Source organism: Gigantopelta aegis, chromosome 13 (assembly GCF_016097555.1).
Source record: "Gigantopelta aegis isolate Gae_Host chromosome 13, Gae_host_genome, whole genome shotgun sequence".
Lineage (NCBI taxonomy): Eukaryota > Metazoa > Mollusca > Gastropoda > Neomphalida > Peltospiridae > Gigantopelta > Gigantopelta aegis.
The window spans coordinates 11,536,279-11,548,139 of NC_054711.1; the positions used below are offsets into that span (position 1 = coordinate 11,536,279).

The following is an 11,861-nucleotide window of genomic DNA, read 5'->3' on the forward strand; positions in this document are numbered from 1 at the left end:
ATTTGTTTTCAATTATTATATTCGATCTGCAAAAGGTATGCTACATTTTTGTGCCTCTATTGTAGTGAATAGTATTCATAATACATTCATAACAGTTGTAAATAATTTTGAGTATATAAATTTTGTTAATTTAGAATCAATTCATAATTTTTTTTTATAATTTACAAACTATGCGCAGGTATGGATGTAATGCCTATCAGTATTGACATCAAATGTGAGCGATGTGTGTTGGTAAAACGCGGACCAGACCAGAACACTTGACAAATAGAATTTTTCCTTTGAAAAAAATTATATAAATTAAGTGTTCGGCAACTGTGCATAATTAAGAAACATATATTTTTTCATGTAGTTGTCTTAAAAATGGAAAATGATGAACTGCACATGCGCATTATGATACTTTTTGCAAACGCATGCACCTGAACGCAGTTAGAAACGTCGCTTTTTTCTGTTTACTGTAGATTGTTTAACTTTTGTTTACTAGAATGGATTTGTTTTACATCCAAATTGTTGATTTTTTACGTTAAATGATTAAAATCTATTTTGTTACCCGTATCATAGCTGAAAAATGTTGAATAATATTTCCGTAAATATCGTATTCGTGTTTTTGTTGTTAGGTGAACGCAGTTTGGGATGTCGATGGTATAACGTGTGTGTGTGTGTATTAAAACATACATGTATATGATGACTGCGCTATACAGGACGTTCCTACACAGGGCGGTCTAGTATTTTATATACTTAGATATGGTGGAAAAGACATTAACAATAAAAGTAATAAATATATATTTTGTATAATACTCAATGTGTTCGTGTTGACACTGTATAAAAACGTGTGCATGGGTACACTTTGCCGCATAAAAACTCAACTTTGCCACCCAAATGTTTTTTTTATGTACTTTTCCCAATTAGATAGACATTAAGAAAAATGCAACAAAACACATTCTGATATTTAAAATATTACTTTACTGTTAAAACAAACTGATACGTAATTTCAAGTCACTCAGTTGGTCGCTTATAACCTGAAGCCAGTAGAGACAAACCAGGTTTCTGGGACCCTGTCGATCGTCGCGCCATCTGGAATAGAGTTATCTCCACCTGTTTCAGCTAAGACGCTCATTGGTGGGCCCATTGGACTATTTCTCATTCCAGCCATGACTCCCTTGTTTGACACCCTATAACCCATCTCTATTTTTGTGCTGGTATATTAAAGGCCATGGTGTGTGCTATCGTGTCAGTGGGGTGGTGCATATAAAGATCCCTTGGTACTAACGGAAAAATGTTAGCAGGTTTCCTCTCTGAATATCAAAATTATCAAATGTTTGACATCCAACAGCCGATGATTAATAAATCAGTGTGCTCCAGTGGTGTCGTTAGACAAAACTAACTTTTTATAGTGATTTCCCTAGACATTTGGCAAGGAATGGTAGACCAAACATTTTCAGGGCACTTGTATTTCATTAAAAATACACATAAATTAATTGAAATAAACAATAATGTAATTCATGTGCTTGCTTTAGTAAATGAATGGTAAAAGATATAAAAGGCATATTTTATTAATTAATACAGCCTTTCTTGGTGTTTTATAAAGGCAATTTTACAATTAATTACTGAAAACTTTAAGAACTAGCTTAGTTATGACTCGTCGGTTGACTTTATTGTTATGTCATGTGCTGTGCACTACAAACCAATTATTTCCTTCAGATGGAGCCTACGAAAAGATTATCAGCCGATTCCGCCATGAAACACGAGTACTTCAGTGACCTGCCTCCAATGATACATGCTCTACCAGACAGTAAGTTGTGACTATTTCTACCAGACAGTAAGTAAGTTGTGTCTATTTCTACCAGACAGTAAGTTGTGACTATTTCTGCCAGACAGGAACTTGTGACTATTTCTACCAGACAGGAACTTGTGACTATTTCTACCAGATGGTAAGTTGTGACTATTACTACCAGACAGGAAGTAGTGACTATTTCTGCCAGACAGGAACTTGTGACTATTTCTACCAGACAGGAACGTGTGACTATTTCTACCAGATGGTAAGTTGTGACTATTACTACCAGACAGGAAGTAGTGACTATTACTACCAGACAGTAAGTTGTGACTATTTCTACCAGACAGGAACTTGTGACTATTTCTACCAGACAGGAACTTGTGACTATTTCTACCAGACGGTAAGTTGTGACTATTTCTACCAGACGGTAAGTTGTGACTATTACTACCAGACAGTAAGTTGTGACTATTACTACCAGACAGGAACTTGTGACTATTTCTACCAGACAGGAAGTTGTGACTATTTCTACCAGATGGTAAGTTGTGACTATTACTACCAGACAGTAAGTTGTGACTATTTCTACCAGACAGGAAGTAGTGACTATTACTACCAGACAGTAAGTTGTGACTATTTCTACCAGACAGGAACTTGTGACTATTTTTACCAGACAGGAAGTTGTGACTATTTCTACCAGACGGTAAGTTGTGACTATTACTACCAGACAGTAAGTTGTGACTATTTCTACCAGACAGTAAGTATTTGAATATTTTATATTTATTGTGTATGAAGCCAAAACAAAGGTGTGAAGAGTGACTCTTGTCGACTTTAGTGTGTTTTTTGGGGCTGGGATTTAACCTAGTTGGTAGAGTGCTCACCTGAGGTGCTTGGATCGAAGGATCGAATCCCAGCCAGTGACCAACAAATGGTATATCAAAGACAATGAATGGTGTATGCTGTTCTGTCCATGGGAAAGAACATATGAAAGATATTTTGCTGCTAATGGAAAAAAAATATTGTAATTGATTTCCTTTGAAGACTGTCGCAATTAGCAAATTGTTGACATCCAATAGCTGAAGATGATTAATCAATTTGTTCTAGTGGTGTCGTTAATTATTTTTTAGCAATGTGTCTTTGTTTTCCAGCTTCCTTTGAAGACTTTGTCACAGTTAGCAGATTGTTGACATCCAATAGCTGAAGATGATTAATTAATGTGCTCTAGTGGTGTCATTTGTTTTTGTTTTTTTTATCAATGTGTTTTTGTTTTCCAGCTTCCTCTGTGTTTGACATTCCTGGTATCAAACTGCAGCCGGAGATGGACAGTGTGTCCTGTATGAAGAGATCGTCCGGGCGCAGCGGTATACGGACAACGCTCAAGATTTAGTTTCCTCTAGAATAGGTACGCACATCTCTAACAGTGGTATACGGACAACGCTCAAGATTTAGTTTCCTCTAGAATAGGTCCGTACATCTCTAACAGCAGTATACAGACTACACTCAAGATTTAGTTTCCTCTAGAATAAGTACGTACACCTCTAACAGTGGTATACGGACTACACTCAAGATTTAGTTTCCTCTAGAATAGGTACGTACACCTCTAACAGCAGTATACGGACTACACTCAAGATTTAGTTTCCTCTAGAATAGGTACGTACACCTCTAACAGTGGTATACAGACTACACTCAAGATTTAGTTTCCTCTAGAATAGGTCCGTACATCTCTAACAGCGGTATACGGACTACACTCAAGATTTAGTTTCCTCTAGAATAGGTCCGTACATCTCTAACAGCGGTATACGGACTACACTCAAGATTTAGTTTCCTCTAGAATAGGTACGTACACCTCTAACAGTGGTATACGGACTACACTCAAGATTTAGTTTCCTCTAGAATAGGTCCGTACACCTCTAACAGCAGTATACAGACAATGCTCAAGATTTAGTTTCCTCTAGAATAGGTACGTACATCTCTAACAGCGGTATACGGACTACACTCAAGGTTTAGTTTCCTCTAGAATAGGTACGTACATCTCTAACAGCAGTATACGGACAATGCTCAAGATTTAGTTTCCTCTAGAATAGGTACGTACATCTCTAACAGCGGTATACGGACTACGCTCAAGATTTAGTTTCCTCTAGAATAGGTACGTACATCTCCAACAGCAGTATACAGACAATGCTTAAGATTTAGTTTCCTCTAGAATAGGTCCGTACACCTCTAACAGCGGTATACGGACTACGCTCAAGATTTAGTTTCCTCTAGAATAGGTCCGTACATCTCTAACAGCAGTATACAGACAATGCTCAAGATTTAGTTTCCTCTAGAATAGGTCCGTACACCTCTAACAGCGGTATACGGACTACACTCAAGATTTAGTTTCCTCTAGAATAGGTACGTACATCTCTAACAGCAGTATACGGACTACACTCAAGATTTAGTTTCCTCTAGAATAGGTACGTACAACTCTAACAGCAGTATACGGACTACGCTCAAGATTTAGTTTCCTCTAGAATAGGTACGTACACCTCTAACAGTGGTATACGGACTACACTCAAGATTTAGTTTCCTCTAGAATAGGTACGTACACCTCTAACAGCAGTATACGGACTACACTCAAGATTTAGTTTCTTCTAGAATAGGTACGTACACCTCTAACAGCAGTATACAGACAATGCTCAAGATTTAGTTTCCTCTAGAATAGGTCCGTACACCTCTAACAGCGGTATACGGACTACACTCAAGATTTAGTTTCCTCTAGAATAGGTCCGTACACCTCTAACAGCGGTATACGGACTACACTCAAGATTTAGTTTCCTCTAGAATAGGTACGTACATCTCTAACAGCAGTATACGGACTACACTTAAGATTTAGTTTCCTCTAGAATAGGTCCGTACACCTCTAACAGCAGTATACAGACAATGCTCAAGATTTAGTTTCCTCTAGAATAGGTACGTACATCTCTAACAGCGGTATACGGACTACACTCAAGATTTAGTTTCCTCTAGAATAGGTACGTACATCTCTAACAGCAGTATACAGACAATGCTCAAGATTTAGTTTCCTCTAGAATAGGTCCGTACACCTCTAACAGCGGTATACGGACTACGCTCAAGATTTAGTTTCCTCTAGAATAGGTCCGTACATCTCTAACAGCAGTATACAGACAATGCTCAAGATTTAGTTTCCTCTAGAATAGGTCCGTACACCTCTAACAGCGGTATACGGACTACACTCAAGATTTAGTTTCCTCTAGAATAGGTACGTACATCTCTAACAGCAGTATACGGACTACACTCAAGATTTAGTTTCCTCTAGAATAGGTACGTACAACTCTAACAGCAGTATACGGACTACGCTCAAGATTTAGTTTCCTCTAGAATAGGTACGTACACCTCTAACAGTGGTATACGGACTACACTCAAGATTTAGTTTCCTCTAGAATAGGTACGTACACCTCTAACAGCAGTATACGGACTACACTCAAGATTTAGTTTCTTCTAGAATAGGTACGTACACCTCTAACAGCAGTATACGGACTACGCTCAAGATTTAGTTTCCTCTAGAATAGGTCCGTACACCTCTAACAGCGGTATACGGACTACTCTCAAGATTTAGTTTCCTCTAGAATAGGTACGTACATCTCTAACAGCAGTATACAGACAATGCTCAAGATTTAGTTTCCTCTAGAATAGGTCCGTACACCTCTAACAGCGGTATACGGACTACACTCAAGATTTAGTTTCCTCTAGAATAGGTACGTACATCTCTAACAGCAGTATACGGACTACACTCAAGATTTAGTTTCCTCTAGAATAGGTCCGTACACCTCTAACAGTGGTATACGGACTACGCTCAAGATTTTGTTTCTTCTAGAATAGGTACTTGCTCCTCTAACAGCGGTATACGGACAATGCTTAAGAGTTAGTTTAGTCTAAAATAGGTCTGAATGTCTCTAACAGTGGTATACGGACAACGCTCAAGATTTAGTTTCCTCTAGAATAGGTATCTACACCTCAAACAGCGGTATATGGACAATGCTTCAAATTTAATTTCCTCTAGATACTGAGCTGAAATTTTGTGTATAGCTTTTTCACGTACTGTTACAGATCAGGTTTGACTTTCATAACAATTTGGGGCTGGAGTTATCTCAGTCAGTTGAGTGGTATTTTGAGGTGCTCGCATCGCAGGATCGAACCATCTTGGTGGATCCATTCAATGGATTGGAGTTTTTTCTTGTTCCAACCAATGCATCACAACTGGTCAAAAGCTATGGTTTGTGATTTCCTGTCTGTGAGAAAGTGCATACAAAAGTTTCCTTGCTGCGTTAGGAAAAATGTAGCGGGATTCCTCTGATGACTTCATTGCAGAATTAACAAATGTTTGACATCCAATAGAAGATGGTTAATTAATCAATGTGCTCTGGTGGTGGTGTTAAAAAAAAAAAAAAAAAAAATTATGACGATTTACCAATTTTTTACAGAGTTATTGACCTTGAACTTTGGAGATTTGTTGGGCTCGGTGGCACATTGGTTATGCCATCGGACTGCAGGTTGGTAGGTACAGGGTTCACAGCCCGGTACCGGCTCCCACCCAGAGCAAGTTCTTAAGGGTTCAATGGGTAGGTGTAAGGCCACTACACCCTCTTCTCTCGCTCATTAACCACTAACCAACTAACAACTCTGGACAGACAGCCCAGATAGCTAAGGTGTGTGTGCCCAGGACAGTGTGCTTGAACCTTAATTGGATATAAGCGCGGGTAAAAAAAAGTTGAAATGAAGTGAAATGGGCTCATTAGAGGACATGTATTGCTTTAGTAGGACTCTCAGAATGCTTGTTATATTTTTTCAATCACTTACAAAAGATTTACACTACTATCTAACATTATGTACTCTTTTTTGTTTTTAATTCCAGAGCTATATTTGAAGTGCATCTTTGATGACCGAGTGAAAGGACATGATGTAAGAGTGATTGTGATTGGTTGAGAAGCTTTTAATTAATTTTCCACAAAAGAGTCATGTGTCGGACATTCTGATTGGATAGTGAGGAGAAGACGCACACTGTGATTGGCTGCTGTAGAGTGGTGTACTATAGACTTGAGAGGAGCTTCATTCACACAGCATTGGGTTTTGTTTTGGTTTTGTTACATGGTGCTGCCATCTAGCTGTCCAAGTTTCAGTCCAAGAAAGATAACTTAATGTACATGAATTGCCTGACTTTTGTTTTAAGTTATAGCTATGTTTCATATGTGCTTTATGTTAATATGTATCCATTTTTGTCTGTCTCCACATACATACCCTACCCTCGCCAGTAGACAAAGTAAAAAAAAGATCTATTTGAATGTGATAGTTAGGATGCATAAAAAAGAACCCTCCAATAACCTCCCTTTTGATACATAAACAAGCAAGTTCATTTGATAGCAAATTTTGTCCATTATTGCTGTGAATATCCAAGAACATACTGTTAAAGGCATTATATTATTACGTTTATATCCGAAAAACTTTCCCTAGACTCCAGAAGGGCTTTTCTTTTCAACATCACCTGTTCTCAGACAAGTGCTCTCTCCCCCCCCCCCCCCCCCCCCCACCACCACCACCACCACCACACGGCTAGTAGTCTGGTCCGAACATTCCAACAGCCAATGGGATGGCCTAAGTTTTCTCCATATTTTTAATCTTAATGATACCACTGAAGATACAAAACAAATGCTATTAATACCAACCATACAAAAAACACAATTTGAGAGCAGACATAATGATTTGTATCATGATTAGCTTCCATTAAACCATCCATGTATGTATATATGTGTGTTCTGGTGTCAGGAAGGTTTAAAATGTCTCTAATGCTTGGCACACACCTTCCAATTAACATCGACTCGACAGTCATGTCGGCATTAATCAGTATGTGTGCAGGGCATAGACACGACAGTCAAGTTTAATCTCCAGTTTTTCACCGATTATACTGTTGATTATACTGTTGCGTCGGCTGGTGTGTGCAGGTGCATATTTTCAGACTACTGTCGACTCCAAAGTCGAGTCGGTGTTAATCGGTAGGTGTGTGCCAAACATTAGTATTTTGCTTGCTCTTCTGTTATAAGTATCTCAGTAATAATAATTCATTTTTGATTAGAAGAAGAAGCCTGTTTATTCTTTCATTAAGCTGTGTTCACATATACATAGTTACAGATCCAAATCCATTATTAACTTTAAAAATGCCAATTTTTTTTTTTTTTTCCATTATGTTGATCTATTTAATTGAAATGTGGTTCAACAAACAGATGACAAATCTGTGACTGGTACTTAATTGTTTTGGATTTTTTATATTATTATTTTTTTTATTATTATTGTTTTGTTTTTTTACAAATATGTGTAGTATAAACCCAACCTGAAACCAATTGTTGAACATTTTCTATTAACTTGCCAAATGCCAAAAAATTATTTATTTTTCATGTTTTTTTGTGAACATGTAACTGATTTGTATCTTTCTTTTTGTAATGCTTATCTTGACCTTAAACCAATGTGCAAGACGTCCATTTTTAATTTAAACCCACTGACCCTACTTTTTTTAGTCAACAGTGAAATATCTTTCACTGTTACAGCCTTTTTACTGTCAACTTCCATATTGCTTACAATGCTTTGTTTAAAGTATCACTGGACTACATCCCCCCCTGCTTACTGTAGTCTACATGCATCTAAAATTGATTACACTATATCCAAGATTTTAGGGTACATAATTTTACCTTTCGTACACTCTCTGTGTGTGCCCCCCATCCCGAGTCAGGCCACCGATCTTATCGGAGGTCGGACTCTGGATGGGCGTGTTTGAAACCCTAGTGGTATATGAGCATGTTAAAGTAGTTATCTATCTCTGTGTGTATGTGTCTGGTTTGAACAGTATTTATTTCCACCGCCAAAGTTTCTTCTAGCTTTAGTTTTTATCGTTTTAAACATTTGTGTGACAGTGACTTTTATTTAGAAATGTGTGATTTAAAGAAATGTGGAACTGATGCTGCAGTTCTGTATGTGTTTCACAACACATGCAAGATTCATATGTGTTTCACATTTCTGTGTTATAAATGTGACCGTGTGTTCATTAGTGTTATTTTGTATTCAAAATTTATGACATAAAGAAATGTGAAATGAATGTTGGAAAAATGATGCAGTGAAATCAGTTCATTTCACTTCAAAAGTAGTATGTATTTCACATTTCTCTTCACAAACTTAATGCTGTATTTAGAAATGTTATTTTATTCAGAATTTATTATGTACATGTAATGAAATGTTTTAGTGCAGTCAAGAAAATGTGAACTTTACTGTAGTATAATCTATTTAATACAACCAGCTAATAGATGTTTACCCCCCCCCCCCAAAAAAAAACAAAAACAAAAAAACAACCCCAACAACAATAAATTAACCACTATTCCACTACTATTTGTGAATATTATAATTTCAAATTTGTGCTATAAATGCTGTAAAGAAATGTGGAACTGTACTGTCATGAAGAAATATGGAACTGTAGTACTGTAAAGAAATGTGGAACTGTACTGTTGTAAAGAAATGTGGAATTGTACTTCCCTAAAGAAATGTGGAAAATGTACTGTTGTAAAGAAATGTGGAACTGTACTGTTGTAAAGAAATGTGGAATTGTACTTCCCTGTAGAAATGTGAAACAATACTGACATATAAAGAAATGTGGAACTGTACTGCCCTAAAGAAATGTGGAACTATACTGTTGTAAAGAAATTTGGAACTGTACTACCATAAAGAAATGTGGAACTGTACTGTTGTAAAGAAATGTGGAACTGTACTGTTGTAAAGAAATGTGGAACTGTGCTGCCCTAAAGAAATGTAAAACTTCATGTATACTACAGTAAAATCAGTTTAATCCAAATCATACAGGTCTGGCAGTCATTTCATAGTTCTTTTTGTTACCAATTTAATTGTGCATTCATAGATGTTATTTTGTATAGTATAGTATATGGAATATGTTTGTATGCAAATTTTAAGTGTACTTTAAATGTCTTTACAAATATTTGCCAAAAAAAGTATAATATAAGCTGATGAGTCGAAGGAAGAAAAAAGCATTATGAATAATATTGTTATTGAGATACCAAATATTCTGTGTTTTTGTAACCCAACTTAACCATTGTCATAGTGGACAGTTATTACTGAAGGGGGGTGGGGGGGGGGGTTGCTTCATATTATTTAAAAAAAAAAAAAAAAAAAATTGAAAACAAACAATGAATTTGGGAGAAATCTCTTACGCTTCCAAACCAAAATCTAGAATTCGCAGAAGCACAAATTGTGCTAAATTTGTTTCTTGCAATCCAATTTGCTAGGATTAGCTTTGTTTCACTTTTTTTTCTTTTTTTCTTTTTTTTATCAGGATAGTTTATATGAGTTTATCAATATTCATTATTTATTTTGCTGCTGGATACATTAAATATTTTCAGATGTGTGTTCAGAATTGTGAAATGGTGTATTAATTTAATCACATCCATCTGCCAGGATTCTGCCTGTTTGACTTTATTATTTCAACAACAGAAAACTTAAAACATGAAGTACTTGCAGAGAACTTGCTTTGAATAGTAATTTTAAATGAGGTAGTGATTTTCCTGTTTAGAATTAGGTGCCAAAAACTGACAGTAGAAATGGCTTTTGGGAATTATTTTCATGATCTGATAATTTGATATTAGCATTGTATATTGGTTTTGTTTACCATTTAATGTCAGTCGTATGAAACGTATTAAACAAATTTATTGCATTTCCAAAATCATTCATCATTTTGTTATACATACATTTGGTATTATTAAATATTAATTTATGGAATTCTGGTGATTTTAAAATAATTGATTTTCATGTTTTTACTTTTTTAAATGATGAATGAAACTTGATTGTAATATTGAACAATTTTGTTTCATTTGTGTGTAACCCTAATTATATCTGTTACAAAATACTGAATTTCAATTTTATAATATAATTATTATTATTTATTTTTCATTTGGCCTCAGCTTTTGATAGCTTTAATAATCTGCTAGTCTGTATGATATTGCTCAAATGTTTATAAAGGTTTTAGAAAATTTATATATTTTGCTTTTGTTGGTGCTGTAATTATTCAACATTGAAATTTTTCAAAGATAATCAGTCTTTTTAAGATCTTTAAGTGATTACATTTTGCAATTAAATTTCCAATTCCTAAAAAAAACCTCTTCAAGGAGATAGTTCTATTATATTGAACATGATAATTATTTGATAATGGTGATAGTATCACTAATTTGCCAAAGGTCATATTTTTGTGTTATAACATGATTACAAGCTCTTACCAAAATTGTAATTGATGTTTTTATTCTATTTTAAATGCAAAAAAAATGTACAACATATACATCTAAGGGGAATAACTCTTAATTGCAAATTAGTTTTGGTAATAATAAAGAGGTCGGAGGTCAGTGATATTCTGTTGTTCATTGCCCAATTCTCAATCTGTGATATCTATTTGCCATTTAGTTTTTCCAGGCAAGATAATTATGTGAATTAAAGAAAAGTCTCAAAAGACCTAAATTTGCCCCAATTTTTTTTTTTTTTTAAAGGTACACTGTCACGGATTTAGGACCGTATTTCTCTAAAAATGGATAATAAATAAAAATTAATTAATTGTTGGAAACCAAATCTAGCTATCGCATCACCATAACTGAACCATGATGGAGTGAAATTCATGTCAACCCATGTTTTTGAATTATGGACCATTGCCATAATTCAATTATCTTTACAAAATATGATTAATAAATGGAGTATGATGGTTATGAAGATGGTTGAATAAAGTACATTTAGGGACAAATCAAATAATTTTTGTTCATGTAATACTTTGTTAGACCATTAAATAGGTCCGTGGTCTGTGACAATATGCCTTTAAAACAATGAGTTGTACTTAATGATAAATTTTAATGACGGCAGAGGAATAGACCTTATTTGCAGTCATTAATTTGTGTTGCTTTCCATGACATTATGGGAGTAGAATCTCATTGGTACGTGAAGTAGATATGTATTCTTAAAAAAATTTATTGTCTCTAGATCATTTGAAATTTCTGAGGTTAGTGAG

The 11,861-nt window shown here is 35.4% G+C and overlaps 1 protein-coding gene across 1 annotated transcript in view; it reads left to right on the forward strand.

The window, feature by feature from the left end:
- LOC121387686 (cyclin-dependent kinase 14-like) overlaps positions 1-11,211 on the forward strand; it is a 40,458-nt gene extending 29,247 nt beyond the window's left edge. The window contains exons 16-18 of the mRNA XM_041518875.1: positions 1,699-1,789; positions 3,040-3,167; positions 6,681-11,211. Of these exons, the coding sequence (XP_041374809.1) occupies positions 1,699-1,789; positions 3,040-3,152 (204 nt within the window). The 3' untranslated portion in view covers positions 3,153-3,167; positions 6,681-11,211. The remainder of the gene's footprint in view (positions 1-1,698; positions 1,790-3,039; positions 3,168-6,680) is intronic.
- The last annotated feature ends 650 nt before the right edge of the window (positions 11,212-11,861 follow it).